Consider the following 19670-nt stretch of genomic DNA (forward strand, 5'->3'; position numbering starts at 1 on the left):
CTGTATATATATATATATATATATATATATATATATATGACTATAAAAACTCAGACTAAAATATCTTTCAAAAATTTTCATTTTTAATGACAATGTAAGCATTATACAATAAAAATATAAAATTCTATTTTTTATTATTTTATAAAAATGCTTACAGTATCAGTTAAAATTATTTACATTTTTTAATTATATTGCAATATTACAATATATTTACATTACAATTTCAATTAATGGAAAACGATTAACTAATAATATTAAGACAAATATATTTAAAAAAAATTTAATTTTAAATGACATTGAGCATTATATACACTAAAAAATGTTTTATATTTTTATTTATATTCTTACTTTTGTATGTAATTATATTACTTTTAAAAATATATATTGCAATATTACAGTACATTACAATTTAAATTAATGTAAAATGTTTAACTAATAAAAATGTGTTTTAAAATGTGAATTTGTTAAGACATATTTTTCCCTCAATTGCAGTTATGCGGAGCTCATTGCTGATTGGCCAGTGGTGGTGTTAGGGGTGTGTACCGTTCTCATCGTGGTTTGTGCACTGGTCGGTATCCTCGTGCCCGACCTGCCTGACTTCTCAAATCCACTGCAGGTGTGCATGAGGAGCTTTTTTTGGTCTTCTTTGTAGGATATTGACATTTTCAGACTTTCATGTTGATTTTGTGTGCAGTTTGAGTGAAGATTTGTTGTCATTTCTCTTATTAGGGATTTGAACCGAGAGGCACTGCAATAGGCCAGCGACTTGTAACATGGAACAACATGGTGAAAAACACAGGCTACAAGGCAACACTGGCCAACTACCCCTTCAAATACGCAGACGAGCAGGCCAAAAGGTATCAGAGTCCACTTCTTATCTGATAACAATATTTTCCTTTTCGCATTCATATGATATGTGACGTGAGCCAAGCGAGGATTAGGAGTCAGGCCAGGATTGGTCAAAATCGGTGCGTCTGTGGGATTTTGGTTTTGCAACTGGGAATATGACCTATTTATATTTTATTTGCAAATATGCATCTTTAAATGCACATTGCTCATACTGATTTAGGTTGCATTTTTAGCTTTTTGCTTTTACATGTTCAATATAAAGTCATTTTGTTATTGAATGCAATGACAATCAGATTCTTTTTGGGGCCACTTTATATGCATTTTTTGCTCCTGAACAGCAGTGGTTGGTAATGCGATCTGTGTTGGCTGTATCATGACTCATCTGATCCGGATCATTGTGAGCTGGATTACGGATCATGACAGAAGCGGTCTGAGAGAGAATGAGCGTCTGTAAGGCACGGCTCCGTCTCAGCATGTGCATAGGCGTCTTCCCTCTGATTAAAGAGATTTCCTCTCTGTGGAACAGGATGTGCTGTCAGCAGCAGTCCTGGCCTCTGTCAGTAATAATGATAATGGTCATTTCAATCGCAGATCTCTAATGGCAACAATGTGAGGAGGCTGAAATAGTATGCTGCAGTGTGCTCTGGAATTAATAATTAGTGAGGTTTTTTGTTTCCTTAAAGCTATCTAAATCCGACAAGAATCAGACTGCAAGTCGTGAACCACTAGATTATGGTTTTGGGTGACGGAGTTGAGGCTTCAGCTGGATAACTTTCAACATAAAGAGCAATTGTATATAGACCACAGTCAGAGCAGATAGCATTTTATTTTAAACAAATTTTTTTTTTTGTTTGTTTAATGATTTTGCTTTTCATGCAGAGCTGTTAAATGCATTGATTAAATACTCTTATCTGCTCAAAATTGATTTTGTGTGCATTAACAAATGTATTACTTCTGGAGTCAATAGTATGCTGACAAAATTAAGCACAAATGCATTAAATACATAGTACTAAAGTGAGACGAGTTGACATTAATCAAATCTGCCACCTAGTGGCTCATGGAGAAAGGCTGCTGGCTTATAGTTCACTCTCAGAAAAAAAGGTACAAAAGCTTTCACTGGGGCAGTAACCTTTCAGAAGGTATATACATTTGTACCTTATTTACCCCTAAAGGGTGCATATAAGTACCTTAAAGAAGGTACATATTTTAGTACCTAAAGTGTACATATTAGTAACTTAAAGTATCATATTTTTTTCCTTTTGAAAAGTTACCCCCCAAGTGACAGCTTTTGTACCTTTTTTCTGTGAGTGTTTAACCACCAAACGTTGTGCTTTTCATGCAGAGCTGTTAAATGCATTGATTAAATACTCTCCTTATCTTGCATTTCAGTCACCAAGATGACAGGTGGTCCAAGGATCGTAATGATCGAAAGAAAAGACAAGCGGAGTGGGATTTTAGTAAAGACAGTTTCTTCTGTGATGTACCAGGTGAGTTCTGTATTCTGAAAAATACTGTAAAAACATTTAAAAGAACGGTTTTGTTTTATTTTATTTTATTATGTAATTCATTCCTGTGATGGCAAACCTGAATTTGGTGTGTCCTTGTATAAATGTCTATAAAAAAAAAATAACAATAAACATTTTACAGCATTTATTAATCTTGGTTAATGCAAATTTATAAGATATTGCTGGTTCTTTATAATGTTAATCTTAACTTGTACAACTTTTAATGGTAAAAATATTTTATATGTAAAATGAATATGAATCAAGATTTACCTACCTTAAAGAAGGTACATATTTTAGTACCTAAAGTGTACATATTAGTAACTTAAAGTATCATATTTTTTTCCTTTTGAAAAGTTACCCCCCAAGTGACAGCTTTTGTACCTTTTTTCTGTGAGTGTTTAACCACCAAACGTTGTCTTTCCACAGGTGACAGCTATTCCCGAATCGTATTTGCATCTGCAGAGGGAAAGAACTTGTGGAATATACAGGCAATAAAATCCATGTGCAATTTTGACAATACTCGGGTATGTATCTTGCATTGCATATATTGATTATACCATTTGCAGATGCATAATGGGATGTCGGAAATGGGTGTTTTACTTGCGTTTTTCATGTCTGGTCCTTTAGATTCGCTCCCATCCCCAGTACTTGGATCTGTGTCAGCGCACCACTGCTGCCTCATGCTGTCCCAGCTGGACACTTGGGAACTACATAGCCGTCCTTACTAACAAGTCATCCTGCCAAAAAATCACAGAGCAAGATGTTTCCCACACCCTAAAAATCCTGCGCTCCTGTGCAAAGTATTACCACAATGGCACTCTTGGTCCTGAGTGCTGGGACATGACGACCCGTAAGAAGGACCTCAAGTGTGGCAACATGCCACGGAAGTGTACAAAATACAACGCTGTATATCAGATCTTTCACTTTTTGGTGGACAAAGACTTTCTGAATCCAAAGAACACGGACTACCTTCCACCTAACCTCAAGTACAGCATGCTCTTCTCCCCGACGGAGAAAGGAGAAACAATGATGAACATTTACTTGGACAACTTTGAGAACTGGAACTCCTCGGATGGGATCACGACCATCACAGGAATAGAATTTGGCATCAAACACAATTTATTTCAGGACTACCTTCTGACAGATACCATGTATCCCGCAATAGCAATTGTGATCGTGTTGGTAGTCATGTGCATCTACACGAGATCAATGTTCATCACCCTTATGACCATGTTTGCCATTATCAGTTCGCTCATCGTCTCGTACTTCCTGTACCGTGTGGTCTTCAACTTTGAGTTCTTCCCCTTTATGAACCTCACTGCGCTCATCATACTTGTTGGAATTGGTGCCGATGATGCCTTTGTGCTCTGCGACGTCTGGAACTACACAAAGTTTGACAAACCCAATTCCGATCTTTCTGAAACGGTAAGCGTGACGCTTCAGCATGCGGCGCTTTCAATGTTTGTCACCAGCTTCACCACGGCTGCTGCCTTCTATGCCAACTACGTGAGCAACATCACTGCCATTCGATGCTTTGGTGTGTACGCTGGTACTGCTATCCTGGTTAACTACATACTGATGGTCACCTGGTTGCCGGCTGTGGTGGTCCTACATGAAAGGTACCTGGTCAACCTCTTTACATGTTCTCGGTCACAACACCACCAGACGCAGGGTGCTACGCTGTTCTGGACAAGATTGTGCCAGATGGTCAACAAGTGTCTTTTTAGCATCTCGGAGGCCTCTCGGATATTGTTTGAGAAAGTTTTGCCTTGCATCGTGATCAAGTTGCGCTACTTGTGGCTCTTGTGGTTTCTGGCAATGACGGTGGGTGGAGCCTACGTTGTTTGCGTCAATCCCAAAATGAAACTGCCCTCTCTGGAGCTGTCGGAGTTTCAGGTTTTCCGTTCTTCCCATCCCTTTGAACGCTATGATGCGGAGTACAAAAAACTCTTCATGTTCGAACGGGTCAACCATGGGGAAGACCTCCACATGCCAATCACCATCATTTGGGGAGTTACTCCAGTTGACAACGGAGATCCGCTGAACCCAAAAAATAAGGGTAAACTAACACTCGACACAACCTTCAACATTGCGAGTCCTGCAAGTCAGGTATGGATTCTCAACTTCTGCCAGAAGCTTAGGAACCAGAGCTTCGTGTTCCAGTCTGAGGAGCAAGACTTCACGAGCTGCTTCATGGAGACTTTTAAGCAATGGATGGAAAACCAAGACTGTGAAGAAGCTTCCGTCTATCCCTGTTGTAGTCAATCCACGTTCCCTTACCGGCAAGAGGTCTTTGAGTTGTGCATCAAACGGGCAATTATGGAGCTTGACCGAAGCACCATCTACCACCTTGACAGCAAGACTCCAGGGCCAAGGTTTGACATCAATGACACAATTCGAGCAATTGTGCTCGAGTTTCAAAGTACCTACCATTTCACTCTGGCGTACGAGAAGATGCATCAGTTTTACAGAGAAGTCGACGCTTGGATTCAGGAGGAGCTGAGGGATGCTCCTGAAGGACTGAGCTACGGATGGTTTGTAAGCAACCTGGAGTTCTACGACCTACAGGACAGCCTATCGGATGGGACTCTTATCGCTATGGCACTGGCGGTGGTAGTGGCCTTCAGTGTTATGCTCCTGACCACCTGGAATATCATCATCAGCCTCTATGCCATCATATCCATCGCCGGAACCATATTTGTCACCATTGGGTCACTGGTGCTCTTGGGTTGGGAACTAAATGTGCTTGAATCAGTGACCATCTCAGTTGCTGTAGGCCTCTCTGTGGACTTTGCTGTCCATTATGGAGTGGCGTACCGCCTTGCACCAGAACCGGACAGGGAAGGAAAGGTGCTATTCTCCTTGAGCAGAATGGGCTCGGCTATAGCGATGGCAGCACTCACAACCTTTGTAGCCGGTGCGATGATGATGCCATCCACAGTTTTGGCCTACACTCAACTGGGCACGTTTCTGATGCTAATCATGTGCATTAGTTGGGCATTTGCTACGTTTTTCTTTCAATGCATGTGTCACTGTTTGGGACCTCAGGGCACCTGTGGACAGATTCCTTTGCCAAAGAAACTCCAGTGCTATGCCTTTTCAGAGCGCACATCTGAAAACCAATCTAATCCAAGTCAAGGTAAACTCAGTGCTTGCTACACAAGCAAGTACCAGATCGATAACGCAAGAAGTGAGGGTCGACACGAACACTATGAGCTTGAGCCCTTGGCGTTGAATGTCAGGAATGAGGAAAAGGCTTCTGATGAGGAACAGGAAGCATGTACGCAGTTGCATAATGGCATCACTTCTCATCACTCAACCTTGAAAAGCTGCACCGACCCAGGAGAACCCAGTCCTGAGATTGAAAATGGCTTACCAGGAGCTGAACTTTCACATCTTCATCAATACGCGTATTGTACGAGGTGCACCTGTGAGAACTCCATGCATCAGTATATGAGAGAGCGACAAAGGACTCCTTACCATCCTTGCAGCAACCAATGCCCTGCTAAACAGACCAATCACTTACCTGTGGGTCAGAACCTTCAGTCTTCACGGGATACAACGCACACTCCCACTGACTGCTTCGTAAACCGTGGCCACTTCCAACATTGCACACAGAGCCAAACATCAAGGCCAACCCCTCACAGATGTTTCCCCGGGGGCTACAGCATGCAAGCAGTGCACCTTTTGCATCAGGCACTGTTGTCCGATACTGCAGTGCATGACGAGTCCCACATAAATGCGTGTGGCCCCAATTCACCAGAGAGCCAGAACTTTCCAGCTCACATTCAGTTTCCGGATGTTCAGCGCTGTGCTTTACCTGACACGACTCGAGTCTGTACTGTTAATCACAATACACAGAAGACAGGGGACCTAGCATTAAATTCCCAGACCCCTCAAAAAATACCATGGAACCATATAAACACAAAAGTAAATGGCACTTGTGTTTTGCTGCAGGACAGTCGTGAGATTCGCGAGGCGATTCCAGTGGTACCAGAAGAAAGTGTCAAATGCAATCCGAGTAACAAAGACAATAATGAAAGGGCAGAGCCTGTATCTCCCAAAAAATTTAACTGTTTTAAAAAGACTGTAAAAGCGAAGTGCAATTCTGTAGAGTTGCACAAGCCAAAAACCACTGTGCCTACTGTTGCCATTCATTCAAAAGCCTCATCTGAGAGTTTATGCTAACATTTAAAATTAGAGCGTTAGATCGAGATATCAGAACGTATTACCATATTAAGATTTAGCACAGAAAAGCAACTGGTTGTTTCCTGACAGGAAAGAGTTTCTTGACATTATGTGCATGGGAATTGTGACATGACGTCAAGGAAAACTTTTGTCTGATTTAAGAGGACACTATTTTGACCCAATGGCTTGTATTGTTTGTGTGACATCTGTTTTAGATTATTTTTTTAATGTCTGGCCACAGGCCTTCACTTTTTCATGGGAATAGAAAAACATAATCAGAATTATTTTCCTGCACATTTCATATGAACTTGTATATATTTTATGTGTTGTGTATGTATTTGAATCATGCACTTTTTTCATTGATGCTGATTGGAATATTTCGCCTATAAAGTTTTTAATACTTCACATGCAAACTTCAGAAATGTCTGTGATGGTGAATTGAAAGACTCATTGTTCTTTGTTTTAAAGTTGTCTGCTTTTTTCCAGTTTCTCAGATAAAACCACTTCCTCCTGCAGTGTGCAATTATTTACGTTAGCCTCAGGACTTCAGGGAAATTGAGTCAGTTTATGTGACTTCACACAAAAGAAATACATGCAGAATTAAGTATTCTGTTAAGTGTCACGTGTCCTTGACATGTACGGTGTATCTGTCATCTGAGAAATTAGGATCTGTTCTGTTGTTTTTTAATAGAAAGATAATCACAAATTTATTTTATTTTTTTTAATTTTCTGTGTTATTTGGTAATATTGGGTGTACCAATAAAGGCTGCTATCCGGTGTAATAATAATATTATTAATCATAATAATTAAAATACATAACAAAATTTGGTGAATTTCAAAGAATTGGTACCAGTTGTAAAAATTATATATTGTTTCTAACATTTGTTCTCTGATTTGTCCTTTTTAGCAGAAACCATCTGCTGTATGCCAAGGTTTCTTCAAATAACTGAATGCAAACAGCAATAATTGTAGTACATTATCATTAAAAGTCACATTTTATTTAAAAACCAAGTATTGTCCCACAGATATTTGGACACGTGAATTATAACACAGTATGATTTATTAAACTTAATGTGCCATCGTGAAACAGCATGGAAATAAAAATTAAAAAAGTGTACTGTTTTCATATGTAATATGTACATTATTTAAAGCAATTGCAGTTAATGCAGGTATCTGTTCATCTAATTAAAGATGTATCTGTAATGTCACAGTTCCGTTGACTTTAACACCAATTGACCGAGACGTTCATGCTACGGCACATTTTGGATGATACAAAATAAACTTTTATATATATATATATACAGTTCAGTATGGTGTCAAACTTAATAGACTTTATTAAGCAGGCTAAACACAGTAGGATGGATGAGAGAACCTCACCAAGAGCAAAGAAAGGTATGTCCATACAAAGTCCTTCACAGTTACACAGCCGTGTCTGCATGAACATGTGCTGCTTCAGGATTGTTTTCAACCTCCTTGGAGCATCCTGCACTGAGCCAGGGTGAATGTTTCTAAGCACCAACCATTCTTCAGGAAACATTCAGACACCACACAAAGTTTTTTTTTTGATAATTCTGGATAGCATTTTGCATGTTGGTAAGATGGTGTTCCCCGAGTATGAAGTCAAAGCAGAAGCGGAGTGTATTCTGCTCTGAGAACTGAGAGTCGAGCCTCTTCAACAGCGCTCTTTCTACCCAATATCACTGGAACTAAAACAAAGATACACGTCATACAAGAATCGATCAGGATAGGTAGCCCCATCAACAGACATAAATGATGGCACAGGCAGTGAGTGATATGATCAGTGCAGAACAGAAAATGAAAAGCACAAGCCTCAGTTTTCAGCGCTTCTCATCCTCTTCATCCTCACATTTTATGCTGGATCTCACAACCGGAACCATGTACTGATCCTCAGGACTGGCACATGTCACATCCTCAATGGAGTGAAAAAGGGTTACGCTGGTTTGATTTAGCCATGTTTGGAAATCTCTTAGGCTGCAGTCACAACGGAACTGGTTTTTCATCAGGCTGAGGGCGATAAAGAGATTTGGATCCACTGAATAAATAGAGTTGTATTCAAGTTTAAGTATCTGAAGACTTTTAGGGAATATACCATTTGGAAGGTGCTTCAAAGAGTTGAAGGACAAATCCAAAAAGATCAAAGAAGTAAGGTCTTTGAAAATGTCTTTGGGAAGCGACTGAAGTCCGTTGGAAGCCAGAGAAAGCTGTTCTAACTGGTGAAGATTGTTAAACACATTAAGACATTTTCCTTCTGACCAGATCAGTTGCATTGTTGAAAGCTCGAGATTAAGGAGTTGTAGTTTGTCTGAAACCACTATTTGTCTCTGATTATGACGCATCGAAAACATGTTACTTCGAAGAAAGATTTTTTCTATTTGAGGAAATTCCCGTAGTATAGTGTACAAATCTGACAAGTCCTTTAATCTGTTGAATTCCAGGTCAAGGGTCGTGAGATTTTTAGAAATGTTGGGTAAAATAGACAAAGATGAAATTCTGTTCTCACCCAAGTAGAGTTTCTTCAGGTTTGCTAGGGTTGCAAATTCATGAACTGATTCCAGAGCATTTCCTGTTAGATTTAAGTTGAGTAAATTTGGGAGTCCCTGAAATGATTGATCTCCAAGCACCCTTATGTAGTTGTAAGACAAATCAAGCACCTCAAGTTTCTCTAGATTCTGAAATGTTTTAGAATCAATCAGTGGCGGCGCGTGGGTTTTAAAATAGAGGAGGCACACTAATTGTATTGGTCTGGGATCCCTGCCGATTATTATTATTATAATTTGCTTAACCACTTTAAAATGGCTTTTTGGTTGCTTTTAGTCAGAAAACGTAAAGAAAACGACACACATACAGCAAGATAATATAACTTCCCTTACCTGGCCTATCACTTGAAGCAAACATCCATCCCTTCTTAAAAGTCTGTGTTAAAAGAGAGCTGCCTGTTGCGCCATTTAATTAAGCCGACCCCCTCCCCTTCTCTATCATTAGCGGTTGTAATTACATCAGCAGATTCGGCACATTCGCGATAGAAAAGCGGCGCTTTCACGTTATGGTATTACAACTGTGAAATTACAAACAAAAAATACACATTCTGAGACATGAACTGAAATGAATTGTGAATTTTATTAACATTAAATCGTCATTTTCACCTCAAAATTATGGGGAAGCTGTGCCTCCCCTGCCTCCCCCGAGAGCCGCCACTGGAATCCATACTACCCAGGAAGTTGTTGGACAGGTTTAGCTTTTGTAGATTAGTCATACACCAAAAATGCATTGTTTTCAATAATGTTGATCTAATTTTGTGCCAACGTAATTTGCTCTAGATCTGAAAAATGACTAAATACTGAATTGGACAAAGTAAAAATATGTGATTGGGACAAATCGAAAATCTTAACACCACTAACCTCAAGACCCTTGAATGTGAATTTGTCTGGATCTGGGAAATTGTTAGGAGCAAAAGAACTGCCAATGTTGTAACTCCTACTGAGAATGAGACCTTGGATTTCGGGGCCGGTGAATGCATCAAAAAAACGCTTTGCCATAGGAACTTTAAAGCCATTTCCAGATAGGTCCAATACCATTACGGACATGTTCTTAAACGGGTTTCCACACTTGTCCCATCCTAACCAGTACTCATTCATGTCTTGCAGTGTCACGGAGGCAAGGGTCAGAAGCGTGAAATGTTTACCCTGAAAGCTGAGGAGGTCTTCACAGATGCTCTTCACTTTGTTGTGAGACAGATCCAGAACGTGGAATCTCCTCATATTTAAAAAGAATGATGCCGGCTGGATTCTGTGAATGTTGTTATCTTGTAAGACAAGCATCTCTAGAGACACCAGAGGTTTAAGGACGTCGCCAGACAAAACAGAACCATCTAAACTGCACTGAGTGAGACTGAGATTCTCAAGGTTGGATAATCCATTAAAAGCCCGTTTCTATTTGCAGGAAGCAGTTGTAAGTCTAAGTAATATTAGATTGGAGAGTCTTCTAAATGTGTTGTTTCTGATCACAAGTCCTGGTGTTTGTTGCTCCACTTTAAGGCCTTTTAGACCTTCGAGATGAGAAAAGGATGTTTCGTTGAGTTCAGCAAATTCTGTTTAAACTCAGATCCACATAATTGACATACGTGGGCAGCTCTGGCACATGATGGAAGACCTCCACCTATGCAGAAGCCATAGGCCATGGCCATTAACTGAACACACCGTGCACTTCACAACTTCAGTGTTGATGCACAATTCAAAAAGGATCAGTATAAATATATATTCCATTCTGAGAGCTCTGTGGAGGAAAAAAAAACATGCATTTTAGTATTAAAAATGATCTCGTTTTTTGAGACTGTTAATGTTAATTCTATTTAAGTTAATGTACCAAGTATATCTTAATCACTGTTTGATTAACTAGTTCAAGATTCACTGACTTTAAACAAAGCATTTACTGCAACACAGAGAAGTGAAAAGATCGGATACATGCAGCAATCTGAAAGTTGTACTGCGAAGTCATGAATAATAACAGAGCAATAATTTAGCGTTTTACCGGGTTCGTTCACTAGGCTAATCCAGCGTTTTGGCGTGAAATAATGAGAGTTTCAATAACGCAATATTAAGACTCGTACAGCGTCAAATAAACAACTATCCGTCCTCTCGCTTCAGTTCCTTCCGAATGAGTTCTTCCTCCGCTCTCTCTCTCTCTCTCTCTCTCTCTCTCTCTCAACGTTTCATTGGTATTTCCCAACATCTCTGAAATAGGAAATAATTTCCACTCGATGATTCATTTCCCGGTAAATTCTTCAAGTTCAAGACTGTAACTCTGGAAAACTACAACCATTTCAGTTTATTGAATAAAGTCGGAAGTTTAGTAGCAATATTTTAACAGTAACAACACATTCACCCAGATAGCACATGTACGTCTGCTAGATGTCTGATAAAGATCTCTTGATCTGGAAAGCATCTGCTGTCTACAAACGTCTGACAGACGTCTTTCAGATGTCAGTTTTACATACATTCTAAATCATAAACATCTTAAAGACATCTAATAGACATCTATTTGACATCTAAAAGGAAACGTCCTATAGACGCATTGCAGATGAGCAAACACTAAAAAAAAACGTCTTGCAGATGTAAATGCAGACGTCAAATAGACGTCTCCAAGATGTACGTGTGCTATCAGGGTATTTGAATTTTGTTATTTCGAACGTCGTCTTAGATCAGTTTCAGAATCTTCGTTTATTGATTTACAAAGAAATAAACAGCGTAGAAATTGTATACAATTGTGCAATACAGGAATGATCACGGATTAGTCAACTGAAAGGCTATACCAACTGCAATGACTGGACATTAACTCTTGCCACTCTTGAAGATAAAACCAACATTTTTATTTCACGTGAGCAATCCTATATGAATTAGTAACTGCACTTAGTTCCTTACTGCTCACTAGAGGGGGTCATTTACCAACATCACTCAGAAGACGAGCAGAAACTTCTGTAGGAAGGCATTAGCAAAAATAAAACGTTTAGAACTCACGTTTATTAATGTTGCTCTATGCATGTCTATTTTCCGGTCTATATTCATATTTGGACACAGATTGTAGAGAGAGAGGACGAAACAAGATAGGCTACTGTAGGCTAGATGAAATTTGCTCCACGTTATATTAAGATATAGCATTTATTCTCTTCAAACAACAACATTCAGCAATACTGACATTCATGACTTCAAACTTGTGCAAGGTAAGTTTCAGTCTTTCTGATATTGCCCAAGTCTAATATATATGTTTACATACAAAATCAAATATTTACTATTGTGTAGCCTAGGCTACTATTTACATTTCAGTTCGCATGGCGTCCGACTTTAAGTGTCTCTTTTTATATATCTACTTGGGAATGTCTGTAGGCTGTGTTTTTCAATGATCACCTGTTGAAAATCGAAGATTTCATCGTGGCCTTTGTCCACGTCGTAATGGTGCATTTTACTATGCCGTCTCATTATGCAGTGAGCGAGGCAGACCAGTAAAAGAATACAAACAACCATGCAAACCATTATTCCGAAAAGACTGCCAGCTGAGATGGACACTGGCTTGTCTGTTGGAGATCTGCTCGTAGGAATAAAAATATCAAAAGGCGTTGAGCTGCCTGAACCCTCAAAGTCTTCTCTCATACATTTGGTGCTGTCTTTAAGCACGTATCCTTCATCGCAAGAACATTGAAATCCTCCAGGTGTATTTTCACATGCATGGTCACAGTAACCACTATCGCATTCATCTATGTCAAGGCAAGATTGCTCTTCAAGTAGGAAACCATCGGGGCAGCTGCACTGGGCGTTGTTGTTGGGATCACATTCCGCTGGGCAGATGTTTTTCTCACAGTGCATTTTACATTTGTGCATGTCCTCCATCGACTGAATAAATCCCTCAAAGCACTCACAGTGGTAGCTACCGTCAGTGTTGATGCAGTAGTGCTCGCACGGCGCAGACTCGCATTCGTCGTCATCAACGCAAACGCCACCTTCAGTGTGAAAGTCGGGTTTGCATTCTTCGCAAGACTTGCCATCTGCACTTAGTTGAAACCCCGGGCGACACGTGCAAGCTAATGCATCGCCGGATCGCGTGCATTTGTGTTCACATTCAGCGCAAGGGTCATCGTCCTGTTTGTTGCAAGCGACTCCGTTGGTGTCGAGTTCGAACCCAGGCTGACAGATGCAGGCGTAGCTTTGCCCTTTCTGAATGCACTTATAATCGCACCCACCACCAAAAACTTCACAACTCCAAGGTGCTTTAAGCCACTCGCCTTCGAAGCAAATGTGTCTCGTTCTCAGCGGCTGCAATGTCCCATTGGTGAATTGAGGAATCTCTTTGAGTTCTTCCCTTGCTGTAAATCCGAAATGAGTTTGATATGAGACTGGTGCATCGACGCTAAGCGGCGGACAGTAACCGGGGTTGTCGTATTCGCACAAATAACCCTCGATTCTGTCATTGCATGCTCTTTCGGTCCATTTGAGGACTTTTTGTGATACAGAAACACATAGTGGAGAACAAACCCTCAAGTCGCTTTTCCAGTTGACGTATTGGGTTTTGTTGTCTCCAGTGACCCATCTGTATCCCTTCAACCCATCGTTTGAGTCTGAACACTGATCGCCGGCGTATTTCAGCCCAAGCCAAAAGTCTCCAGAAGCGCCGTTTAACAACCCCCCGAGAACATCGGCCGCGTTTTCGGTGCGCACGGTCATCAGATGTCCTCCTTTCTCTTGACAGACGAGCTGGGCAGCGTCAAAACTCGCACTGTCTACGTGGAAGACGAAGCATTTTCCATCCACACAATAGCCGTCATTGATGTTTTCCCCGCGTACCCTCAGAACAACGAGCGCCAGCGCCAATCCTATGATGTCTCGCATCTCTGCTGGCGCGTTATGTAACGGTCTTCACGAAGTTACGGAGAAGTGACCAGCGTGTTGATAGCACGTTCATGAGTTCGAGGTGTGCCGTGCCGCATTTATAATGGCATCCATGTGTCCAACAATTAAAGGAAGTTCGTGTTATCTGGCAGAGATCACTAACTGTGCTTCTCCCTCTCTCTCTCTCTCTCTTCCTAACCCTGCTGGCGCGCATGGGTTTGGACACACGATATTCATCTCGAGGATTTAATTTCCAAATTAGTTACCTCGAATAGATGTCCCCTTTTCGCGTAACTATGTTTTGGTAAAGCTATACCCCCCCTAAAATAGATAGATAGATAGATAGATCAAATATATTTTCCCCATTTAATTTTTTTAAGTAGGCTATTTTAAAAAAGGTGGTGAAACAATTTTCACTCAAAATTGATCAATTTCACAAATGATATAAAGATACGGCAAGTAACGCATGGAATTAGGCTAAATGTCACATTTTGAAATTGTATTTTCTTATAAAACATACTACTCCAGCAATCTTTATTTATAACTTTGAGGGTTTTCTTTACAGTGAATTTTTATTTGATATTTTGTATTTATAAGTTTTACTTTTTAATAATACTGTATGCATTCTATAAATATATATACGGTTACAATGTGCATAATATATTATGTGAAGCACTTAAAGTGGGTGTGAAATGTTATATAAATAACCTTTCCTAAATATACACACTCAAATGTTTGTTCTGATAATTTGCCATGAGAGATTTTGTATTAAATTATTTGGATTTTTGGTCGATGTGTTTGGATACCTGAGTCATGCTTAACTTAAATGGCACTTGCTTTGATTTAGATTTTATTAATTAATGCACTAATGCAAAGTTGTTGCTGTTGTTTTTTTTTGGTGACTTAGGCATCCAAATACTTTTTGGGGCCACTTAACCATTTCATTTAACTGTAATAATGCTAATAGTACAATTTGATTTACTTGCATGTTTTGTAATATAAGAGTCGTCATTACAGTTGTGTAATTTGGGGTTTGTATTGAGCGTGCATGTAACAGTATAAGGAAAACACCAGCATGATGAATTCTATGCACCTATGTATAGATTTAGACTCTTTTCACCTTTTTCCATGTGGGCAAAGGGTGGAAACGGCCGCTTAAAGGGATAGTTCACCCAAAAATGAAAATTCTGTCATTAATTATTCACCCTTATGTCGTTTCAAACACATAAGACCTTCGTTCATCTTCGGAACACAAATTAAGATATTTTTGCTGGAATCTGAGAGCTCTCTGACCCTGCATAGACAGCAACGCAACTGAAATGTTCCCAAGAACGAAGGTCTTACGGGTTTGAAACGACATGAGGGTGAGTAATTAATGACAGAATTTTCATTTTTGGGTGAACTAACCCTTTAATTTATCAGTATCCTACAGGGCTGTTTAATTGTTCTCCAATATCATTGTTTCCATGACTTCAGTGAAACATGGGTGGATAGCAGTGCCCTCAACAAAAGGAGTTTATTTAGATTTTGATATAGTGCTGAAGGTTTGTAGGTGTGTGCATGATGACTGAGAGTAATAACCTCTAGACTGGCGTTAGTCAAAGAAAAAAATGCAGCCCACCCTGACCCACCCTGAACTTGACTTTCTCCTCATTTCCTTTCATAGTCTGTGTCACAGCTCAAACAAGCTGTACTTAGGAAGTTTTCATAGATGTCAGTCTGCATTTCCCCCCTCCGGAGCAGTCCATGAAAGGAAGCCATAAGAAGACTGGGATTGTTTTATTAGTGACAAAGAATAAAAAAAACACAACGTAAATCAGGCAGAAAATGGGCGTTATGGCAAAACGAAGAGGCCCTGGAGCCTCATTATTAAATCTTATGCAATAACTATGATTTTGATTAAAGACATTTCTGTATTTTGTGTGACTGTTAACCATTTGATTTCCCAATTCAGTGATTTTTGCGAGATGCTCCTGTTCTTATTTTGGCGACCCTCTCATGGCAGGAAATTGAAGAGAATTGCTAGACATCGTCATTTAGTCCATCACCCCTTTTCTATGTTTAATCGGTGAGTTATGCGCATTTAAGCACCACTCACATCCTCAAATTTAGAAATGGTTGCCAAACGTGCATTAGTAAGTAATATTAATCCTCAAGTAGGGCGCAGTCAAATCCTTCCTGCTCAGGTATTGTCATAGTTTGCTTCGTTGCTCTCTTTCCAGTCATATCCTCAGGACGAAAGGAAGGATGCTCTTCTTTTCTTTTCATGGAGTAGTGAAACCTTTTGCACCTAGAAAGAAGCAATCGAAGGGCTCCAGGAATGTATCATCCGGATGAAACAATATGAGAATTATTTGATAATGTTAATTTTAGCTCCACAGGTAAAAGTTATTTGATGTGCCAGGAAAGGATAGACTTTAATTATCACAAAAATTATCACTTTAACTATCAAAAGTGTAGGTTTGTGTCTAGTGGTCACTCTATCAAGACAGGACAAAAATTGTTAAATCAGTCATTTCAGTTTTTTTCATATAATCACAATTATATATGTATAAATACAGTATGTATATATATATATATATATATATATATATATACACCTTATACCAATTCAGTTTTAAATTTAAATGTTTTCTAAATTTAATACAGTAAAAAAAAAAAGTAAAACCATCTAATATAATCATAATTGAAGATTTATTTTTTTTGTTTTAAAGAATGGAGGAAAAATGAAAGAAAATGTGCTTAATTGTCATCAAAACGCTACTGTATAAAGACTTTTTTTTTTTGCATTTTTTTTTTCTTTTGGCTTAAATTTGACCTGGACATGTTTGGGACATTCACTTAACTCTAAGTCTCTCTTCATTGACTGTTCAGTAAGAGTTCCAACAATAATCCCTTTACAGAAAGCATCTACTAAATCACAAGTAACCAAACACCCAGCTTCACCAGTTAACTTAACACTGTGTTCTTTTTAAACAAACAGCCAATGTGCACATCCTTGTACATTTTTGTAATGTGAAATGTGAAAAAAAAAAAAATAACAACAGCAATTTATTGATTGAAGCCAATTAACATTTTCAAGGATTCATTTAGCAGATTTTATCCAAAGCTAGGACTGCTTTTGACTACTCTTGAGACAAAACCCTGCAGATAAAGCAGTAAAACACATCCTCCCTTGCCTTTCCTTTCCTCATCTTGTTTTTGGAACCTGTTGACGTCTGACATGGGTTTTATTGCTTTGCCGTTCACAGACGAAAATCTGATTTCAAACCCTAGTGCGCTGCCTGCGTAAGCAACAATCGCTCCCGATGCAAATGCTGTAAAGTAGGTAGGCAACTCTTAAAATATGTAAGGTAGCTTCAAATGCACCGAAAATGCAGTGCAACAAAGAAAAAAAAATGTTGATTATAAATGCACTTATAAATCATTCAATGTTATGCATTGATAAAACATTTATTTACTCCAATTCATTTAGTGTTATGCATATGAGGATACCCCAGCATTCCTCTCACATCACCTCTGTTGAAATCAAATGCAGACCAAGTTTTATTTATTTAAAATTTTTTTCATGGGTCTTTGACTATACAATATTTGTGGAATGATAGAGTTATGAAGAGATGGATGCTTGAAATTGTACTTTTTATTAAAACCTGTTTCTGTTTATATTTCTAGGTTACTTTTATTTACTTTGCACGCTTGTAAAGGAAGGCATTTGTGCTCAAAACTGGTCCAAGAGATAAGTGATCCTTGTTATTGTTAGTGCCATCATTGGTGGACAGTGAGTAAATGAATGGCACAAGTGTGAAAATTCAGTGTGACCAAGGTTTGAGAATCTCGATGAGGTGAAAATTCACAGTAATATGTTGAAGCAGGTTTCGATGTGTTGGACGGACTGGTTTGGCTCCAAACTATTTCTCTGTGACTTTTTGTTCTGCAGTATTAGATCTGAAGTAAAACTATGCGGTAAACACAAGCATCCTATACAACGAAGACAGCTGCGTAATTCACTCTGAATGCCAAACTTAAGCAGGTTGTTGCTCACTCTGACGTGTAACACATTCTTCTGTGATAAAGTTTTTTGAATTAAATGATGGATTGGAGGGATTTTAATTTTTAAGTAGAAATCTGACAGCATAAGATAACACAAAATGAATCTCTCCAAGCTGATTTATTGCTATCATTTGTTTTACTCTGTAGTTTCTTAGCAGTGGTGATGTTTTCGTGATCATCTCTTGATAATGTGCCAGTTTCAAGCTCAGTGTTTGGTAACTAATATGCCGTCACTTTTTCTTACAGTCTGTATCTTGCAGTGATTGCTAAATTTAATTTATGAGGTGATATAATCCTGCAGAAGGGAGTGAGGAGATGGTCAGAAACATACAAGAATTTCTATAGTTTTACATTTTCTGACGAAAGAGTGTTTTTCTACAGTATGCTGTCACTCAGAAAAAAAGGTACAAAAGTTGTGACTCGGATGGCACTTTTTTAAAAAGGTACTAAAATGTAATATTTAGGTTTTACTATGTATATTTATGGTATTAATATGCACTCTTCAGGGGTAAATAAGGTACAAAAGTGTACATTTTTCAAAGGTGCTGTCCCAGTCACACACTGTAAAAAAAAAATTTACGGTAAAAAACCGGCAGCTGTGGTTGCCGGAATTTTACTGCAAAAATACGGTAGCAACGTTTTAGGTTTTACGGTTTTAACTTAAATTTACAGTTAAATACCATAATTTCATTAACTGAAATAATGTTAATATACCAACCTATTGAAGTACTGAAATCTGCTTTGTACCTTTGTAATACACTGATAACCACCAAATGCAGGTGGTGATGAGAAAGTCACATGATGAACCAAAGCCCATCAGCTTTTAAATAATAACATATATAGAAGGTGCACAGTGTCATTCACACAAACACTAAACACCATTATGGTGACACACATGAAACTGAAATAATGCAATAAACATTAATTTAACAACATTAGGTATAACACACAACCCTAATATACAAAACTGATAAGAAAAAACTAAGAAGAAACATAGTTATTTCAACAAAAAATAATCTAATTTGAAATGTAACGCAGGGAATTCTGGGAATGTCAATTTACTGTTGTTCACTGTAAATTATACGGTCTTTTTCACTTACAAAAATGGTATACTACCGTTAAATTATTGTGCAATACATGTAATGTCCAATACAGTTTTTCACCGTATATAGTAGGGGAATTGACCGTTAACCATTTAACAGGTTTTTACTGTAGCATTTTTACAGTCGTTTACCGTTAAATTCACGGCCATTTTTTACAGTGCAGCTTTTGTGCCTTTTTTCTGAAAGTAGGTGTTTTGATTGGTTGCTTACACTCTTAAAAATAAAGTTTTTAAATTTTTTTTATTGGCATCGATGATTCCTTGAAGGACCTTTAACATCCATTACACAAAAGGTTCTTTATAGAGGAGAGAAAGGTTCTTTAGATGATTAAAATGTTCTTCACCTTAAGAAAAATGATCTCTAAAAGGTTCTTTGGAGAAACAAAAATGGTTCTTCTATGGCATTACTGTGAAAACCCATTTTTGGAACCTTTATTTTTAAAAGCATACACAAGTCTATTATTTTCTGGTTTCTAGACACCTCTTCTCAAGCAGACTCATGATTTGAGGAATCATTCACAAACACTGCTGGATAATGCACACTGCACTTACTTAAAACACTTAGTGTTAGACGTTTGT

At 38.6% G+C, this 19670-nt stretch overlaps 2 protein-coding genes and 2 pseudogenes across 4 annotated transcripts in view; 1 reads left to right on the forward strand and 3 right to left on the reverse strand.

Annotated features, from left to right (window-relative positions):
* The window catches only part of LOC107704044 (protein dispatched homolog 1-like), a 68870-nt gene extending 61938 nt beyond the window's left edge, over positions 1-6932 (forward strand). For all 3 annotated transcript variants that reach the window (XM_016506882.1, XM_016506881.1, XM_016506883.1), the window contains exons 4-8: positions 493-616; positions 730-857; positions 2239-2336; positions 2781-2878; positions 2982-6932. In XM_016506882.1, the coding sequence (XP_016362368.1) occupies positions 493-616; positions 730-857; positions 2239-2336; positions 2781-2878; positions 2982-6542 (4009 nt within the window). In that variant the 3' untranslated portion in view covers positions 6543-6932. The remainder of the gene's footprint in view (positions 1-492; positions 617-729; positions 858-2238; positions 2337-2780; positions 2879-2981) is intronic.
* A 1243-nt stretch (positions 6933-8175) lies between these two features.
* LOC107704046 (toll-like receptor 5) lies at positions 8176-9277 on the reverse strand (annotated as a pseudogene).
* Positions 9278-9721: 444 nt separating this feature from the next.
* Positions 9722-10825, reverse strand: LOC107704045 (toll-like receptor 5; annotated as a pseudogene).
* Positions 10826-11731: 906 nt separating this feature from the next.
* Positions 11732-14095, reverse strand: thbd (thrombomodulin). The gene has a single exon (XM_016506884.1). It carries the CDS (start codon positions 13937-13939, stop codon positions 12401-12403), a length of 1539 nt encoding a protein of 512 aa, XP_016362370.1. The 5' UTR covers positions 13940-14095; the 3' UTR covers positions 11732-12400.
* Between the last annotated feature and the right edge of the window lie 5575 nt (positions 14096-19670).

Source organism: Sinocyclocheilus anshuiensis, unplaced genomic scaffold (genome assembly GCF_001515605.1).
Source record: "Sinocyclocheilus anshuiensis isolate Anshui unplaced genomic scaffold, SAMN03320099.WGS_v1.1 scaffold534, whole genome shotgun sequence".
Classification (NCBI taxonomy): domain Eukaryota; kingdom Metazoa; phylum Chordata; class Actinopteri; order Cypriniformes; family Cyprinidae; genus Sinocyclocheilus; species Sinocyclocheilus anshuiensis.